The sequence below is a fragment of the Rhamphochromis longiceps genome, linkage group LG16, assembly GCF_057381845.1.
Source record: "Rhamphochromis longiceps isolate RC_006_pf linkage group LG16, R_longiceps_female_GT1.1, whole genome shotgun sequence".
Taxonomy (NCBI): domain Eukaryota; kingdom Metazoa; phylum Chordata; class Actinopteri; order Cichliformes; family Cichlidae; genus Rhamphochromis; species Rhamphochromis longiceps.
In genome coordinates, this window is record NC_140572.1 from 21,274,882 (window position 1) to 21,295,195 (window position 20,314).

Sequence of the window (20,314 nt, forward strand, 5' to 3'; positions counted from 1 at the left end):
TTTTATGGGACTTGGCAGCCAGTCCAACTGCAGGTTTCGGTTTTAGATACAGGTGCTGTGAAGAGATTGGTAGGCTGTGGGCCAACACAGACTTGTTCGATAAGAAGAGACTGATTTAGCTGTGAGAAGAAAGTGAAAGTATCTCTAAATAAGGGACGGAGGCGACATTACTGCCTTTTCAGACGGTTTAGAAATGATTTATTGTTATTTCCTCGCCGTTTGGATCCTTACCTCGTCGGCAGGTGAGTTTGAATAGCCGGAACTTGATAGTTTCTATACTTTTCTGTGTGAATGTGTAGTGCACAAGGTGACCAGACCTCGTCACACAGGTCCGACTGAAGACACCAGGCAGAGATTAAGGTGTGCCACAAAGACTCAGTATTTTCTCACCAACTTGTAAACTGTAAGTTAGTGTAATTCACAGTTTAACATAGTTTATATCGTGGGAAAAAAAAGCTTCACAGGAATGTTGCTTACATTAATGTGTAGTTAAACACATTAACACAAAGGCCAGCTGCTTGCAAGCTGTAAAAGCAGCCTGGTACTAAAGCAGAGCAGTTAAACGCGAAGAAAACGTTTAACGTTTAGTATGCGCACACTGATTTGTTCATATTCTATGCCATATTAAGTCTTCAACGCCCATGACCCAAACTTATTGAGAAAGGCGAGACTCGGGTATGACTGCTATTTCCTACTGCATGTTTTTTTGAATGTTTAATTCCTGCCCAGGTAATTTTTTTAAAGCTTGACTAGTCTGCAGGTATGAAACATTTTGTGCATAGAGATAACAGACGTCTGTGGAGTGACTGTGATTTGTGTAGCTATAATTTGCCCCCCCCTGTTTCTGACCTTCTTAAGTGGAAATACACCAATACATTCATCACTGTAGAAATAGAAAGGGATTCTTCTTAGTATTTATTATGTTTATTACAGTGGCTGATTGATTGATATATTGAGAATACTCAGAGAGCTCCTTACAAACCTGTACTTCTGTGTTAAGCTTAACAACCTCTCCTACCCCAATGGATGCTTCACTGCTATTTCAATTTGGATGTCATCACATTTCCTGCATCTCAATTCTGAAAAAAACTGAGGTTTTTGTGTTTGGCCCTGACAGCTTCTCCGTGAAGCTCAGTCTTTAAATCAGTCCTTGGTATTGTTTTTGACCAGGATTTTAATTTTCAGTCTCACATATGAAAGCTCATTCAGCCTCATTTTTTTTCATTTAAGAAACATTAGACTTTATTAGACATTAAGCATTCCAGTGTTAGTCTTTTTAATATTCCTGATTTCTGAGGTAAAATATTTTTGGTCTTCCATTATTTTCTCATGTGGTAGGTTTTTCTGGTTTCATTTACATTTGTAGCGCAATCCTCATGGCACATAACATGTCCTTACATCTGATTTTTAGATATGTCCATTTCTTTTAGCTACCTCTCACTGTAAAATGTTTAGAAGTCAGCGTGTAAACTTTGTAAAGTTTACATGCTGACTTGTCTTTAATCATATTTTTAAAAAAATCTTGTTAACTCTTTTAACAATTTATCTTTTGAACTTCAGCATTGACAGATATTTCTAGTAAGTACTACTTAAACACTTTCATTGAAAGGTATTAAATAAAATATTTCATCTAATAAAATGAGATTCAATTATATATGGATCATATAAAAGCATATAGAATTGTATTACACTGTACTAGCATGTTGGCGTATATTGCTGAAGTCTTGATACTGAGCTGTCACCATGCCTGTGATGTTCATAATAGTCTAAATTATTTGTATTTTGCGTCTTTCTTCACTTTTTTGTTTTCTAGTTGCTGGTCAATCAACACAATATGGACTCGTGGGTGAGGCAGTCACCTTCAGGACGGATATCAGAGACCGCCTTGATGACATTCTGTGGAAACACAATGGGAATAAAGTGGTACAATTTGATGGCAAAGAGCAAATTGAATACAGTCAATTTCAAAAGAGGGTCACCCTCGACTGGGGCTCTGCAGACCTGGAAATCAACCAACTGACACACAGTGACAGTGGACAATATGAATTGGATGCGGGAAAGGAAAGTGGTGTTATTCGTCTTAACTTTGAATTGAAGGTCCTAGGTAAGTTCATTTTATACTACCTTTTTAATAACTAACAATGACATCCGTGTTCTATATGCTTGTGCGTTGCTATACTAACTCTAACCTATTGCAATAAATATTGTATACATGACTGAAATGCATGCATAAAATGTACTTTTATTACAGAAAAACTCCATGTTATGCAGCTACAAAATATTGGATCTCTTTGTGATTACAGTTGATATTTAATGCAGAACACTGATCAATAAAAATCATGGTTTATAAGTGTGCGTTAAAGTGAAATTGCTCACATATCTGTGGACATGTGTTTGTCTAACAGTGTAAATATGAAATCATGTTATAGCCAAACAAATACGTCATAATGACAATTGGAGTAGTACTTCCAATTTCCTATTCAATATGAGCAACAAAAGCGCTTTTTTATTACGCTTTCTGTTATGCTTTCTATTAAGTCTCATTCACCCAACACACATTAATATATACATCAGCCAAACCAAACACTGCCCAGGAGCTAAAGCACTTAAAATGAAGCATAGTAGCAGCTTGGAAGGCCGGAGGAACTCTTGTTGCAGACTTGAGATTTTACTTTACTGGAATCTGGTTTAAAATCTTCATTGAATTTTGTGTGAAGGCAGTCAGAGTATGAAATGAAATTGTAGTTGATATGTGTACAAGGCTGAAAAAAAAAGCTTTCCAGAAGGTCAGTGCATTTTGTTTTTTCATTGAACAGATGAAACAGATCACTGGTGAATATATGTTTTATTATTATTGTTTTTAAGATTATTTAACATTTGAACTTGTGGATAAAAAAGTTTTTCTTTTATAATTTCTAAAAAAAAAAAGAAAAAACCCGAGTCACTTTTATAAAACAAACATCAGTGGTGTGGAGTAACAGGTAATTCTATATTGTACTGATTGTACATCACACATTTCTAATTAAACTATTCAACTGTTTTTTATACCTATTCTGGCAAATTATTAGTTCTATTTATAGCTACATTAAATTTTCAGCTGAACACCAATTAGTTAACTCTGACTCTGCTTCTGACTTTGATAAATGTAACAAATATGATACATATGCTTTTATTCTGAAGGATTATGAATGCTTTCTCTATTGTTGCATTGTACCTTAAGGATAAAAGCTCTTGGTGCTTCCACCAAAACGTCCCACAGCTCATCATGATAACAACAGCTTATCTCTTAATTAGTCACTTATCGGGCATTTTATTCTACTCGTATTTGGTTCAGAGAGACTCTGCCCTTTAGAAAGCTAGTTAGTTACTTGTTAAGCAGCCTAACACAGTATATACATAACCTACATTGGATTGTAATTCTAATTAATATTAAGGTAGTGTCATACAAGCTGCTATTATGCATTTTCAAACCAAATGTGTTGTTGTCAGTCCAGCCTTAGCTTCCTCAGCCTCAAACCAGAAGCTGGTGAGTTTATATCTCAAACTCAGGGCCAGTAAATTATTAAACAAGCATCAGCTTGAAATGATTTAGCCTTTTTCACACTTGGATACACCAGATGATTGTATTAATTCATGAATACATTTGCAAGTCTATGCAATATATATTGTCAGAAGATTTACTTTTTATGTATTTTAATTTCAGATTAGCTTTTTTGTATTTGTGTATGTATATAGACAGAGTAACCAAGCCCACCATAACCTGTAACATGAGCGATGGCAGCAGCTCTGACAAATCTGGAAGTGAAGCCACACTGATGTGCTCTGCAAAAACATCACAATCCTTAAACTACGAGTGGAGCCAACCTGGAAAAATTCAACCTGGCCAGATATTATCGATACCTCTAGGGACAGAACATGATGATAAAGTATACAGCTGTACTGCAAGCAACCAATTGTCCAAAGAAATAGCTACATTCACTGCAAAGGATTGCTACCCTGGTAAGATTTTACTAATTAGCTGTAATTAATGGATTGAATTGAGCATTTTCAGAAACCATTTGATACAAACTGCTTTTATCAGTGTGTTACGACCCTTCTAGGGCTTATCCCACCAAAGGCCACTGGTTTAATTGGGAAACAACACCTAAACTACTGCACTGATAATAACAGTGACTTTAATCTCAAAGAATGCAGTTTTCTGTTAACTTTACTGTAATAAAAATAACAATATACCTGGACAATGATGTGCAGAGGGCACAACCTACTGTGTTATCAATTATATTAGTGGAAAAAAAGATATTTTATTAATTGCATGTTTAAAAATTTATATACATATCCATTTGGTCATTGATAAGGGAGACTGCAGTGTTCATGTTGTCTAAAACCTCTGGTTTTATTGAAATATAACTGCATTGGAAATGTGTTTGACTGTTATGGAAGTTGTTCTATTTGGATTTCTGTGTTTCTGTGCAGTTGGAGCCTCAGCTGGACTCATTACTGGACTGATTATTGGCGTGATAGCACTACTCTTGTGTGTTTTGGGTGCAGTGTTCTGTGCAGTAAAGCATAAAGGTACAATAAAACAACAACAGTTTAAGAAATGAAAACCTCTTGAGAGAAATGGGTCCAAAAATACTAACTTATCATGACAAACCAAGTGATACACAGGATATATGTTAGATTCATTGGTTGACACTGGAGGTCTTTTTGTTATCAAAAAATTTGAAATACCTACCAGCATTGAAAATAGTTTGTTACTCTTTGAACCAGTCATTATCCTTTGATGATTACAATAGCGTTTCCTAGTTTAGATGGGAAAATGTCTTTAACAATTGCATTACTTGGTTTATTTTAATATATTTATTTGGAAATGGCTTCATTGTTTTCTTGACCCATTTTAGACCTTATTGGATAAAGGCTGGTTTAGAATAAACCAAGTTACCTTCCAAATTTAATTTATTTAATCCTATTGCCATCTTTTAACAGGCCAATCCAGTTTTTAAACTTTTTTTTTTCATTTGTTTCAGAGTCGGAGGAAGATAAATTTCTAACTGCACCGGAGTATCCTAATAATGCTGATGGTGCTTCTACTAACCAGCTAAGTTTACCTTTGCTCAACAAGACAGTTGTTGTTGGGGAAGAGCTCAACTCAGATCAGGTCACTGGAGAAAAAAAAGAAGAAAATGAATCAGATGACATGATAAAGAAGAAAGGACCACCGACCATTCCTGAAAAAACAGGTGCAAAAACCACACCAATAACCTACTTTTTGGTTTTTCCTATTACAGAAAGTGTCACAGTTTGAAAATGACTTCTTGAAAAATAATCAGCAACCATGTATCTAAAGATAACAGTGAATAGGATGGTGTAGGTGTCCAGGAAGACACAGAAAAGGGAAACTGCCTTTATATAGTTGTCTGTAGCCTTGGAGTGCCATAATGTCAAAACTATTCAACACCAATACCTTTCAATACTCTTCTGAAACTATACATACAGTCCCTCACACAAAAGATCAGGACAGAATAGGCAAATCGCCAGACAGACAGACAGACAGCAGCATAGAAGAGGCAGACGAACATGAATTTCTTGACATTAAATCCAGTGAAGCATAGACAATATAAAATGAGCTCTTTAATAGGATTAAACAGGATTTAATAGGATTGAACAGAGTAAATAAACTGTACATTTTAGAAAATGACATCAGACAGTATTTGTATTAAATCATCAACAAATCTGTCACAATTTATAGACCACCTAAAGACAGTGCTGCTTTTATCAAGGAATTCTCAGAATTTTTAACAAACATACACTCAAAATATAATATGATAATTTTAACCGGTGATTTTAACCTGCACATAGATAATCCTTCTGACCCTGCATCAAAAGAATTCTTAAACATTCTTCACTGTTTGGATTTTACCCAGCACGTCACGCAGCCAACTCACAACAGAGGACACACTCTGGACCTGGTCATCACCCATGGGCTGTCCACCAGTGTGTCCTCTGTTGTTGACTTGGCTGTCTCTGACCACTACTGTGTGTTTTTTAACATCACCGGTTTTATTCAGCGGGAGACCTCGGTGCGAACTGTGAGGAGGCGCTATCTAACCTCTGAAGTGGCTGCAAATTTTACCAGGGTTTTAGATGAATGCCCCCCTGTGATTCTATTTTTAATCATTTTAACAGCAAACTGAAGAAAACCCTTAACTCCGTTGCTCCACTCACCACCAAAAAGATTAACGTAAAACATGCATCACCCTGGAGAAACGAAGAAGTCAAAAAACTCAAAAGAAATTGCAAGGCAGCAGAAAGGAGATGGAGGAAAAATAAAAATACTATCAACCATCAAATATTTTGCAAGCAACTTAAAATCTACAATAATACATTAAGGAACTCAAGAAATTCATACTTCGCCAAAATAATCAGTAATAACAAAAATAATCCCAAGGTCCTCTTTTCCACCATAGATCATTTATTTAACCCTGATTTGAACAGCAAAGAACCCCCACAGACTCACTCTGTGAGCAGTTTGCAGACCACTTCAGGGGAAAAATCAGCGCCATTAGATCTGATATTTTATCTAATCGCGATATGTTTGTAAACACATCTGAGGGCTCGATTGTATCTGAGGAGACACTGGACAGCTTTGTCCTGGTTAATGCTGAGAACCTTAAGAAAGTTTTCTCCACAGTGAGACCCACCACATGTCTTTTAGATCCAATCCCCTCTTTACTTTTTAAAACATTGTATGGATTTTTTGAAGCTGAGCTTTTATACATGATGAATTGCTCTCTTCAGTTGGGTGTCTTCCCTGCTGCCTTTAAAACGGCGGTGGTGAGGCCCCTTCTGAAGAAGAGCAATTTGGATTGTAATGATTTTAATAACTACAGACGTGTATCCAACTTACCATTTTTAAGTAAAATCTTAGAAAAACTTGTTTTTACTCAGATTAATGACTTTTTGAATGATAGACAGATCCTGGAGATATTCCAGTCTGGATTTAGGGGGAAACCACAGCACAGAGACGGCTCTCCTAAAGGTTTTAAATGATCTTAGATGTAACTGGGACTCCCAAAAGCTCTCAGTCCTGGTGCTACTGGATCTAAGCGCAGCCTTTGATACAGTAGACCATGCTATTCTTTTAAACAGACTGAAACATATGGTGGGCCTCACTGGTGCTGTACACAACTGGTTCACTTCCTATCTCTCAGACAGAACTTTTATGGTGAGTATGGATACATGCTCCTCTAAGATCCATAAAATGACATGTGGTGTGCCTCAAGGGTCGATTTTAGGCCCTAACTTTTTAATTTGTATATGCTCCCTCTTGGCTGTGTCATCAGGAGGCATGGAATGAACTTCCACAGTTACACCGGTTCTGACATAAACGGTAGTAACCAGACCGAAAAGCAGCGCACATTTTGGTGCTTTATTTCGGTGCTTTTTTTTCCTGAGCTGTGATACACTTTAGATTCTAGCCAATCATTTTACGTTTCCGAGGATAGTAGGCGGACCCAGGTACGTATGTTCTGTTAGAGCAGAGCTACAGATTAAAAATGTCCAAGGTGAAGCGGTCAAAAGTCTGGCTGTACTTCACAGCAAAATATGCAAACTCAGCAGCCTGCAACAAGTGCTTAAAGCTGATACTGTGATACTGTCAAAGGAGGTAACACCTCAAATCCGATGAAACACCTGGCGACGCATAGCGTTTTTTTAAAAGCCGAGAAATGCACCGTATTTGATAGCTTGCTGCGAGACCTCACACCGAGCACATCTACTGCGGGTGTGGTGCCTGTTATCTGACCCGGAGTTAGCAACATCCCCCAAAAACCCGAAGAGGAGAGTCCTGGCCCCTAGCCCTGCCAGTGTAGCAGAAATGATGACGGATGATGATGCAGCAGCAGCAGCCGTTCTTCTCTACGTGAGTAGCTTAATGTTGTTCGTGTGTAATTTACGTTGAGTAGGCTAACCACGTTATTACATTAATGCATAATAAGGTGAACTATCAAACACCGTCGTAGTTACATGCAGTTGTCTTCTTGTTTGATGGCAGATACTGTCATGGTCCTGGGTCGTTGACCCAGCGTTTTGTGTTTTGTGACTATTTCCCTCTGTTCTAGTTATTCTGTGTCCTCCCCCCTTGTGTCCGGTTCGGGTTCTAGATTTCCTGTTTTACTTTGTAGGTCTGTGTCTCGTTATGCCCATTAAGTTCCAGCTGTGTCCCCTCCTGTGTGCCATTTCCTCATTACCTGGTGTGTGTATTTATAGTTGGTGTCTGCCTGTGCTCCTCGTCGGCTCGTCTGCACTCATCCGTGTATTTCTGCGTATCTCTGCATTCATCTGCGTTCCATGGTGTCCTGTCTCTGCGTCCCTCTGCCCCGCACCCCCTTTGTACGGTCTCAGGTTTGCTATTTAGTTTCTCCCAGTTTAGGTTTCCGTTTGTAAAGTACTCATACCTCGTTGCCTGTTTTTGTCACCGCCACCTTTGTAAATAAAACATCACTCGTATCATCAGTTTGCTGCATCTTGGGTCCTCCTTTTCCTCCACACCACACGGCTCCCTCCGCCAGCCGTGACAGTACGAGCCGACCAACATGGACCCAGCAGCATTCGCACCTACCCAGGAGTTTCGGGAGGAGGTAACCGACACGGTCGCAAGGTTGGTAAACCTGTGGCTCGAGCAGGAGGAAGAAGAGTTCCACCGCGCTGTAGAAGCCAGGCTACAGCAGCTACTCTCTGCACACTCCTGGCTGCTAGACTCGCTTCACCCGCTGGCACGGGACTTCCTCCTTCATGAGCTGCACCTTCACCCTCCAGCCGCTACCGCTTCCCAACCCAGCCCGGCGGTGAAGATTTTGCCCGGCCCGCCGGAGGTTTTGCCCGGCCCGCCGGAGGTTTTGCCCGGCCCGCCGGAGGTTTCGCCCGGGAGGAAGCGACGATCGCGCCGTCGGCGCGTCGCCCCACAGCCGGAGAGTAGGACTTCGGAACTGCCGGCTGTGGTGAGTGGAAAAGACACTCCGTCTGTTTCGCCAGCTCGCATGACTGTTTATTCCGGGGCTGTGTTTGTTGAGCCAGCTGCCCAGCCGGTAGCTCGGTTAGCTGCCCTGCAGCCGCTACCTCAGTTAGCCACTCAATCTCCACCTCCATTACAGTCACAGCCAGACCTATTAGACACCTTGTTACAATCCGTGGCTCAGTCAGTAGCTCAGTTGGCAAGAGACTCATCAGCGTTATTACCAGCTCAGCCACCTATTCAGCCACCATCTTCACCAGCTCCGCCTGTACTACAAGTCCAGTCCATCCAACCGGAAAAGCACTGTTTTTCACCTGTTCATGTCAAGCAGAGAGACACACCACATAACGCAGTAGTCAGTCCGCAACAGCTGGCCAGCCCAGAGACTGTGACGCACTCCAGGGCCTCCCCAGAGGCTGGGTCCCAGCCCCCGGCTGACTCTGGACCCCTGGAGGTTAAGAAGCCAGCTGAGGACTGCATCCGGCTGTTGCTGCCTGAGCTGAGTCGATGCTCTGTGCAGCTGCAGTCTGCTTTGTGTTTGCCAGAGGCCCGTGCGCCTGCTGGTTCTGATCTGTTCCTGCCAGAGGCCCGTGCGCCTGCTGGTTCTGACCCGTACCTGCCAGAGGCCCGTGCGCCTACTGGCTCTGTTCTGTGCCTGCCAGAGGCCCGTGCGCCTGCTGGCTCTATTCTGTGCCTGCCAGAGGCCCGTGCGCCTGCTGGCTCTGAACTGTGCCTGCCAGAGGCCCGTGCGCCTACTGGTTCTGACCTGTGTGTTCCAGGGGCCCCGGTGCCCACTGGTCCAGAGACTGTTTTCGCTGGGGGGCCCGAGGAGCCCGTCCAGCCTCAAGACTCATCAGCTGGAGGTTCAGGAGAACCTAGCCAGCCTCCTGTCTCGTCAGCTGGGGGGCCCGAGGAGCCCGTCCAGCCCCAAGACCCATCATCGCCACCAGCTGCAGCCTCTGTGTCTCCATCCTCGCCAGCTGCGGCCTCTGTGTCTTCACCCACGCCGTCGCCTGGTCCAGCCACTGCTTCACCCACGCCTGGCCCGGCTTCAGCCTCTGCTTCTGCTTCAGTCTCGTCTGGTCCAGCCTCTGCTTCTGCTTCAGTCTCGTCTGGTCCAGCCTCTGCTTCTGCTTCATCCTCGCCTGGTCCGGCTCCAGCCTTCGTGTCTTCAGCATCGCCTGGCCCGGCTCCAGCATCCTCGTCAGCATCGCCTGGTCCGGCTTCTGCTTCAGCTTCGCCTGGTCCGGCCTCTGCTTCAGCATCCTCATCAGCTGCCTCGTCTGGTCCAGCCTCTGCTTCGGTCTCGTCTGGTGCTGCGACGGCCACGCCACCTTCGGGTCCCAAACTGCCGCCTCGACATCGGCGGTCATCTGCCAGGCCGCTGGTGGAGCGTCATCGTCACTATGGATGACCTCCTAGACGCCGCCGTTGCTGTCTGCACGGTCGGCCGCCTGAACTGTTTCCTCGTCACCGCCGTTGCTGTCCGCACGGTCGGCCGCCTGAACGGTTTCCTCGTCGCCGCCGCTGCCGTGTGCACGGTCGGCCCCCTGAACTGCCTCCGCTCCGCCACCGCTGCCTTCCACTCGGTCGGCTTTCGGAGCTGTGTCGCCGACGTGGCCGGCCTCAGAAGATAAACTGTCCTGGACTTCTGAGCTGTGAGCCTCTGGGCCGGCCTCCTGAACTGTGTTTTGTCCTGGTACTCCAGCATGTGTGTTTTTGTTTTGGACAATTCCCTCGGTCCGCTGGAGCTTGTTTTGTTCGGTGTTGGTCCCTCCGTCCTGGGCCCCCGCCGCCCGCCCTGGGTTGGTCGTCTGTTTTTGTTTTGGGCTGTCTGGAGCCAGCCCTTGGAGGGGGGGTACTGTCATGGTACGTTTTGTGTTTTGTGACTATTTCCCTCTGTTCTAGTTATTCTGTGTCCTCCCCCCTTGTGTCCGGTTCGGGTTCTAGATTTCCTGTTTTACTTTGTAGGTCTGTGTCTCGTTATGCCCATTAAGTTCCAGCTGTGTCCCCTCCTGTGTGCCATTTCCTCATTACCTGGTGTGTGTATTTATAGTTGGTGTCTGCACTCATCCGTGTATTTCTGCGTATCTCTGCATTCATCTGCGTTCCATGGTGTCCTGTCTCTGCGTCCCTCTGCCCCGCACCCCCTTTGTACGGTCTCAGGTTTGCTATTTAGTTTCTCCCAGTTTAGGTTTCCGTTTGTAAAGTACTCATACCTCGTTGCCTGTTTTTGTCACCGCCACCTTTGTAAATAAAACATCACTCGTATCATCAGTTTGCTGCATCTTGGGTCCTCCTTTTCCTCCACACCACACGGCTCCCTCCGCCAGCCGTGACAGATACTCCCTTCACCCTGGCCAAAAAGGCTAAAATGACCAAAGAAAAAGTGGAAAACAGCTAAACATGAGAGGTTTTTGGACAAAGTAATGTGTTTTTTCCATTGTTTAATCAGAATCAGAATCAGAAACTTTATTGTCATTGTCACGAGAACAACGAAACAATGACAATAAAGTTTCTGATTCTGATCTAAGCACTGCTTCCAGCCAAGAGTCATACCATATATGCCCTATAGCTGCAGAAAAGGCTAACATTGTTATCTTTTTACAAAAAAAACAGCTGAACATGAGAGGTTTTTGGACCAATTTTGTGTTCTCCATTCTTTAAGCACCGGCACCGTTTCAAAAGTACCGGTTTGGCACCGGTATCGGATAAAAGCTAAATGATACCCATCCCTACTCAGCTGTACATCTCTGTGTCTCCTGATGACACCAGACCAATGGATGCCCTTTTTAACTGTATTTTAGATATAAGATCTTGGATGGCAGAAAACTTTTTACAGCTTAACCAGGACAAAACTGAAGTTTTAATCATCGGTCCCGATCGAGGCTCAGAGAGAGAAACTCTTGTCTAAATTAGAGGCATTTTCACTATGTCCTTTGCTACAAGTGAAAAACCTGGGTGTTATTTTTGACTCTGAGCTTGGTTTTATCCCACATATTAAACATGTAACCAAAATTAGATTTTATCATCTAAAAAATATAGCCAGAGTCCGCCCTATTCTCTCTCGGGCCAACACGGAGATGCTGATGCATGCTTTTATTACCAGTCGCATTGATTACTGTAATGCCCTGCTCTCTGGTCTCCCCAAAAATAATATTTCACCTTTACAACTTTTACAAACCTCGGCAGCTCGTGTGCTGACGAAGACCAGAGGGCAGGCCCACATTACACCGGTTTTAGAATCGCTGCATTGGCTCCCCGTGTGTTTCAGGATCGATTTTAAAGTTCTTTTATTGGTTTTTAAATGTCTTAATGGTCTTGGGCCTTCTTATCTCTCAGATCTGCTTTTACCATATGAACCCTCACGGACCCTGAGGTCCTCTGGTACTGGCCTTTTGACTGTTCCCAAAGTCAGGACACATACTCACGGAGAGGCAACTTTTCAGTGGTATGGTCCTCGTCTGTGGAACAGCCTGCCGGAGGAGCTCAGGGCCGCAGAGAACGTACACGTTTTTAATTTAGCTTTTACTTAACGTTTATTTATTTTATGCTTATTTATTCTATCCTGTTATTCTATTTATTAATTTAGGTTTTACCTAATATTTATTGATTTTACTCTTATTCGTTTTTTATCTTCTTACTCTATTTATATTTATATTTATATTGTATCCCGTTCTTATTTATTTTATCTTTTTACCCTGTATATATCCTATTGTGTCATATCTCCAGTGTTTCCTCGGAGGGCGCTCTCTGCACCGGGGCTGTGATCGACCGTGGCTGCTGGGGCTCTGGGGGTCCTCTCAGCCTGGCTGGGGGGCTTCTTTGACTCCCTCCTGCTGTGAGCCCAGCCCGGAGGCTGCGGTGTGTGACCGGCTCCCGGTGCAGACGGCTCCCCGTGATATTGTTTCCTCATTTGGATCATGCGTACCCAGCCCAATTTTACGCTTTAGGTGTGCGTGTCTGTGTGTGTGTGTGTGTGTGTGTGTGTGAGGGGGGGATGTGTGTATTCATGATCGTTTATGTTAATGAGAGTGTGGGGAGTGAGTTGGAGGGCGGGGTGGGGTGGGCTGCTTTTAACCATGTAAAGCACTTTGTGCTACATTTTTTGTATGAAAAATGCTTGTTTAGTACACATGTTTAGTTCTGGTGCAAAGGTCAGCATTTTGATATGAGTGTGTGTGGGGACTGACTTGTATTTGAAGTCACCCTCAACTGGCAGTTTAAGGAACTGCAGTTTTTGGCACCTGGTTTCTATTATTTAATACTGGTAGTTTCCTTCTACTAACTGGGGAATGGAAGAAGGAAACTTCTAAAGGGCTTTTCTGCTCTATCTGAGCACTCAAAGCACGTTACACAACTTAGCTTATTAACAAATTTACACAAGCACTTTTTAGTCTGCTGTTTCTATGTAAGTGCTTTTATCTAACATTCACACACAGAAGCAGCATTTGGTGACAGTTACAATGAACTTTGTATAAACTTGTATAAGCTGCATTTACAGCTCCTTGTCTGGGTGCTGTGTCTTCCCTTCCCCATGTTGGTTCCTGTGGTTCAGTGCGAGGTGCAGATCTGTGAGGTCTCTCCTTCCCCTTTCGTCCTCTCTTTTATGCCCTGGCTAGCTGGCCTCCATGGTTCAGGACAGGGGTCCTCCCTGCATCCCTGCGTCTGGCTCTCTGAGGCCCATGCTGCCTGGGTGGGACTGGGATGTGCTCACTGCCTTCATTTTGGGTCTCTGTTGTGTTCCTTAGCAAACTGGTATTCACTGTGGCTTGGTCTTCACTTTTGGTTGTGGCCTTTAAAGGTTTTTGAGTCATGTAGATTCTCACCACTGCTCTCATCACTCTCTTCTTTCATGTAGGTAAAAAAAGCGAAAAAACAAAAAAACTCTCACGTCTATACTGCAGTTTAAAATGAAAAAAATAACCCTATGACTATCAACCTAAGCTTTTGTTTGGTTCTCATTAGCAATGAAAAGTTATGATAGCAAACATGTAAAGGATTACACATTAAAAACAAACACATGTTAGCAATGCCTCTGTACACCACCGCAGTGAATTTCAAATCTAATATATGACTGAAGTGCAGACGTTTGATTTAAATTGAGTGGATTCGATAAAGTATTCTGTTAACTATAAGTATTAATAATTATTCTATCAACTGCCTATTAACTTACAGCCATTTTTATACATAGTGATGCTATTTATAATCACTGATGGATGGTTTAATGTTGCTACAAGTGTATTTTTCTCTTTGCAATTCATTTCTTACAGTTAAGGATAAAGTTAAGAATTTTGAGGAAAAGCAACAAGCAGGTAATCTTTGTTTTTTTCCTCTTACACTAATCAAAAACCACTGAAATAAAATCATCCTCAAATACTTTAAACAGATAAACTTTTAGCAAATGCATTGTTTATTTAATTAACACCTGTGACATTAACACATTTTCATTAATGGCTGTTGCTTTTACTTGAAACTATCATTAATTTTAATTTGTTGGTACGTCACAGCTTTTTTTTTCTTCAAAGTTATATTAAATAGTAACCAATTTATAACATGAAAACAAGCATTTACATGAATAAAATAAGTTAAAAACCAAACTAATTTTCAGCAGTCCTTGTTAAAAATTTGTTTCTGAATCCCAATCCAGGTTTTTATGTTGTTTAATCTCCAGAAAGAAATTCTTATCTTTGTTTCATTCTTTTGTTTTTCCACTTTAGAAAAAAACAAAGATGGACCTCATGTGGTCACAAGAAAGTCTTCTTTTTTAAACAATAAAGGACAACTGGATAAGAAAGTCAAGAGTGGTCAATTGGAAGAACATACTGAGGCCACACAGTCTGATCTGCAAACACAGATTCCTTCTAAAGGACCAGGTTTGAAAATTAAACTATGCCAGTTAGATTCAGAATAACTTTGCACATGAATTTTTCTGACTCATTTCTGAATGTGCAATAACATAATTCAGTTTAGGGATTATTTGCCAAATGAATGTCTTTTTCTTTTACCTTATTATATTACATTACATTGCCTGAGTTATTACTTGTATATATATATATTTTGATTTTGTGTATTTTTAATAATCTTAAAAGAAATTTTATGTAAATTCTATCATCCAGGTATCATATTTGTTATCAGTTTATGTATTTAACTTGTTAAAATAGTGTTGCATATTGCTCGGGCTTGGAAAAACTACTTTTACTCTCAAAATAAGAATTTACACCAAATTGAGCAACACCAGGTGCTCAGTTGAGTACAGTGCCAGGAAGAATCACTTGAACTCTTACAAATGTTTAGGTGTTGGTGAGCTCACCAGCGCATGTCTACATTTTAAGGTCGTTGATTTGATGATTCCTAAAAATGTTTGTTGACTTTCTGATAGATTTGCTTTGGTATTTTAGCTTAATTGTGGCCTCTATCACTTGCATCATCATCATCATCATCTCTTTAAGCCTCATATTGAGAGTTTCAATGAAACGAAACCAAATACAAATTCAAGGCTTAGAATTCCAGAGCTTGTATCTGTGTCATGCAATAGCAAACTGACCTCACCTGGCCATGAAACTGCTTGTCAGTAAGTTTTCCAGGTACTTTGAGCCTCTGAAAAATCAGGGACTTGTGGACCTGGCTGTTATTGGTCAGACTAGTGAAAGACAGTAATCCTCAGATGTTTGGGATAACTATGGCAAATGGGTGGTTTCCTTAATTAATCTTCTTCTTTCAGCTACTCTATTTAGGAGTCGCCTTCATGTATGATCTGTTCACTTACTACAAATTCCTATTTTCATTAATAACTTTTTGTAGAGTACAACATTTTGCTTTTAGTTTGAATCTTTTTCTTTTCCAAAAGTGAATTTAAATAATAATCAGTTCATTAAATTAATTGAAGTATTTTTATACATAAACTAAGCCGCTAACCAAACAAACTGAACAATACTACTAGCTACTAACGTCCAACCTCCAAGGTAGCTTCCATATGGTCTAATTTTGTAAAGAAAATTTTTTTTTTGTTTTTGTGTCAGATTTAGAAAACGACAAAGATAAGCCCAAGAAAATTTAGCCCTCCATTCTGTTTTTCTGATGCAAAAAGTGCAACAGCAACATTTTTATTTCACAATAAAAAAAAGCAATTTTTGAACCAGTGGTCTTGCTTTAATAACAAAATTTACATTGTTTAGTTTCAATAGTCAGAACTAAAATTACAAGCACATGTCACATTTGAAAAAGTGCTTTTCTTTCAGTTACATTTATTTCTTATTCTAATACTGTCCATCCTTTCTTGGCGAATGCTTTCTTGACACATTTTTAAACATTAGTAGAGTAAGACAGGTTCAGTTTAAACCAGTACACTCGCCAAATCATTCCATTTTCTGCTATTTTTAAACAGACTCATGCACTTTTATGAATGTATTTATATTCTCTTTAAATGTATTTTTTGAACCAGTGGTACTCTTTTTTCTTTTTTCTTTTACGTTTTTTCAGAGTCAGAGAAAATGGAGAATGAAGAAGCAAAGTTTGCTGATGAAAGTTCGACCCAGATCATACCGCACAAGCCACCTGCTGAAGAGCAAAAGCAAGATGTAATCTCAGATCAGGACACTGAAAAAACTATAGAGGAAACTGAAACGGAAAAAGAAGCAAAGAAATCAGATGGCATGAGAGAAAAAGGAGAGCTACCAACAAGTTCTGGTCAGACAGGTGCAGAAACACCATCAATGAACTAAATTGCACTTCTTTTTTCTTACATGAAAATATCAGGAATTTTAAATGTGTAGTTGAACTTCTTTACACTGACAGAACTTGGAGTTTCACTGGTCTGGCACACTTAAGATCAAAGTGGCCTGCATATGGCCCATGATGTAAAATGAGTTTGACATCCCTAAAAACATCCAAAGCAGACCAGACTAGTGTAGTTTTTAAACTTTTTACTGTTTGTTTCAGGCTCAGAGCAAGAGACAAATGAGGAAGCACATCCTGACACTAAAACTAGTATTTTTCCTTCCCCTGATGACATGAGAGAAGAGGACGAGTCTCCCACCACTCCTGCACAGACAGGTATAGAAGAAAAAAACAATAACCTTTTCCCCTCCAGGCACAGAAAGACTACAATTTGGAAAAGACACCATAAAAATAATGAGCAACTTTTTTCTAAAAACAAAAATGATTGAGATGGCGTAGGTGACCTTACATATTTATATATTTAAAGATTCAATAATTTCTTTCATAGGCATGTTAGCAATGCCTTTGTAAGCATTTCAATACAATAAATCAGAGTATTTATATTTAAAAAAGCTTTTGAAAAGCAGCAAAGGTATGCCTAATACAAATAAGCCTGCTGTGCCTCAAAAGCCATCTAAAAAGACAACTGATGTAAATCCACTAGGAGAAGACAAAGTCTCTGAATGTGGTCATTTGAAAGAACACAGTGGGGCTACAGAGTCGAATCTTCAATCATCCCCTGCTTCTGAAAAGCCAGGTTTGAAATTATACCATGTCAGCTAGATTTAGAATAGTCACAGGAATAAACAGTAAGCAAGACAAAGCCAGATGAGCTTTTGAACTTCATCTTTTGAAACATGAGCATATATATTCGTACATGTACATTTTTACTGTCATATGTTTGCTAATTAGTCCTAAATAAAAAATAAGCATAATCACCTCCTTCTTACTTAAAGCAGCCACATATGCATTATTCATTAACTTATAAAAGTTTAAGCTAATTGTTGTAAAGATTCAGACTGTTTAGTTCTGGTGCAAAGGTCAGCATTTTAATATCAGTGTGTGTGGGGACTGACTTGTATTTGAAGTCACCCTCAACTGGCAGTTTAAGGAACTGCAGTTTTTGGCACCTGGTTTCAATTATTTAATACTGGTAGTTTCCTTCTACTAACTGGGGAATGGAAGAAGGAAACTTCTAAAGGGCTTTTCTGCTCTATCTGAGCACTCAAAGCACATTACACATCTTAGCTTATTAACAAATTTACACAAGCACTTTTTAGTCTGCTGTTTCTATGTAAGTGCTTTTATCTAACATTCACACACAGAAGCAGCATTTGGTGACAGTTACAATGAACTTTGTATAAACTTGTATAAGCTGCATTTACAGCTCCTTGTCTGGGTGCTGTGTCTTCCCTTCCCCATGTTGGTTCCTGTGGTTCAGTGCGAGGTGCAGATCTGTGAGGTCTCTCCTTCCCCTTTCGTCCTCTCTTTTATGCCCTGGCTAGCTGGCCTCCATGGTTCAGGACAGGGGTCCTCCCTGCATCCCTGCGTCTGGCTCTCTGAGGCCCATGCTGCCTGGGTGGGACTGGGATGTGCTCACTGCCTTCATTTTGGGTCTCTGTTGTGTTCCTTAGCAAACTGGTATTCACTGTGGCTTGGTCTTCACTTTTGGTTGTGGCCTTTAAAGGTTTTTGAGTCATGTAGATTCTCACCACTGCTCTCATCACTCTCTTCTTTCATGTAGGTAAAAAAAGCAAAAAAACAAAAAAACTCTCACGTCTATACTGCAGTTTAAAATGAAAAAAATAACCCTATGACTATCAACCTAAGCTTTTGTTTGGTTCTCATTAGCAATGAAAAGTTATGATAGCAAACATGTAAAGGATTACACATTAAAAACAAACACATGTTAGCAATGCCTCTGTACACCACCACAGTGAATTTCAAATCTAATATATGACTGAAGTGCAGACGTTTGATTTAAATTGAGTGGATTCGATAAAGTATTCTGTTAACTATAAGTATTAATAATTATTCTATCAACTGCCTATTAACTTACAGCCATTTTTATACATAGTGATGCTATTTATAATCACTGATGGATGGTTTAATGTTGCTACAAGTGTATTTTTCTCTTTCCAATTCATTTCTTACAGTTAAGGATAAAGTTAAGAATTTTGAGGAAAAGCAACAAGCAGGTAATCTTTGTTTTTTTCCTCTTACACTAATCAAAAACCACTGAAATAAAATCATCCTCAAATACTTTAAACAGATAAACTTTTAGCAAATGCATTGTTTATTTAATTAACACCTGTGACATTAACACATTTTCATTAATGGCTGTTGCTTTTACTTGAAACTATCATTAATTTTAATTTGTTGGTACGTCACAGCTTTTTTTTTCTTCAAAGTTATATTAAATAGTAACCAATTTATAACATGAAAACAAGCATTTACATGAATAAAATAAGTTAAAAACCAAACTAATTTTCAGCAGTCCTTGTTAAAAATTTGTTTCTGAATCCCAATCCAGGTTTTTATGTTGTTTAATCTCCAGAAAGAAATTCTTATCTTTGTTTCATTCTTTTGTTTTTCCACTTTAGAAAAAAACAAAGATGGACCTCATGTGGTCACAAGAAAGTCTTCTTTTTTAAACAATAAAGGACAACTGGATAAGAAAGTCAAGAGTGGTCAATTGGAAGAACATACTGAGGCCACACAGTCTGATCTGCAAACACAGATTCCTTCTAAAGGACCAGGTTTGAAAATTAAACTATGCCAGTTAGATTCAGAATAACTTTGCACATGAATTTTTCTGACTCATTTCTGAATGTGCAATAACATAATTCAGTTTAGGGATTATTTGCCAAATGAATGTCTTTTTCTTTTACCTTATTATATTACATTACATTGCCTGAGTTATTACTTGTATATATATATATTTTGATTTTGTGTATTTTTAATAATCTTAAAAGAAATTTTATGTAAATTCTATCATCCAGGTATCATATTTGTTATCAGTTTATGTATTTAACTTGTTAAAATAGTGTTGCATATTGCTCGGGCTTGGAAAAACTACTTTTACTCTCAAAATAAGAATTTACACCAAATTGAGCAACACCAGGTGCTCAGTTGAGTACAGTGCCAGGAAGAATCACTTGAACTCTTACAAATGTTTAGGTGTTGGTGAGCTCACCAGCGCATGTCTACATTTTAAGGTCGTTGATTTGATGATTCCTAAAAATGTTTGTTGACTTTCTGATAGATTTGCTTTGGTATTTTAGCTTAATTGTGGCCTCTATCACTTGCATCATCATCATCATCATCTCTTTAAGCCTCATATTGAGAGTTTCAATGAAACGAAACCAAATACAAATTCAAGGCTTAGAATTCCAGAGCTTGTATCTGTGTCATGCAATAGCAAACTGACCTCACCTGGCCATGAAACTGCTTGTCAGTAAGTTTTCCAGGTACTTTGAGCCTCTGAAAAATCAGGGACTTGTGGACCTGGCTGTTATTGGTCAGACTAGTGAAAGACAGTAATCCTCAGATGTTTGGGATAACTATGGCAAATGGGTGGTT

The 20,314-nt window shown here is 40.2% G+C and overlaps 2 protein-coding genes across 6 annotated transcripts in view; both read left to right on the forward strand.

Moving 5' to 3' along the window:
• Position 1: 1 nt before the first annotated feature.
• The window catches only part of LOC146651049 (uncharacterized), a 31,613-nt gene continuing 11,300 nt past the window's right edge, over positions 2-20,314 (forward strand). For 4 of the 5 annotated variants that reach the window (XM_085384701.1, XM_085384704.1, XM_085384703.1 and 1 more), the window contains exons 1-11: positions 2-242; positions 1,814-2,104; positions 3,736-3,999; positions 4,474-4,572; positions 5,028-5,240; positions 14,287-14,328; positions 14,734-14,889; positions 16,496-16,711; positions 16,955-17,068; positions 18,889-18,930; positions 19,336-19,491. In XM_085384701.1, coding sequence (XP_085240827.1) covers positions 194-242; positions 1,814-2,104; positions 3,736-3,999; positions 4,474-4,572; positions 5,028-5,240; positions 14,287-14,328; positions 14,734-14,889; positions 16,496-16,711; positions 16,955-17,068; positions 18,889-18,930; positions 19,336-19,491 — 1,642 coding nt within the window. In that variant the 5' untranslated portion in view covers positions 2-193. The remainder of the gene's footprint in view (positions 243-1,813; positions 2,105-3,735; positions 4,000-4,473; positions 4,573-5,027; positions 5,241-14,286; positions 14,329-14,733; positions 14,890-16,495; positions 16,712-16,954; positions 17,069-18,888; positions 18,931-19,335; positions 19,492-20,314) is intronic. The other variant, XM_085384705.1, reaches the window with a different exon arrangement.
• Positions 8,595-11,359, forward strand: LOC146651050 (uncharacterized). The gene is made up of 4 exons (XM_085383600.1): positions 8,595-8,873; positions 9,345-9,467; positions 9,559-10,029; positions 10,102-11,359. Exons 1-4 carry the CDS (start codon positions 8,595-8,597, stop codon positions 10,648-10,650), a joined length of 1,422 nt encoding a protein of 473 aa, XP_085239726.1. The 3' UTR covers positions 10,651-11,359.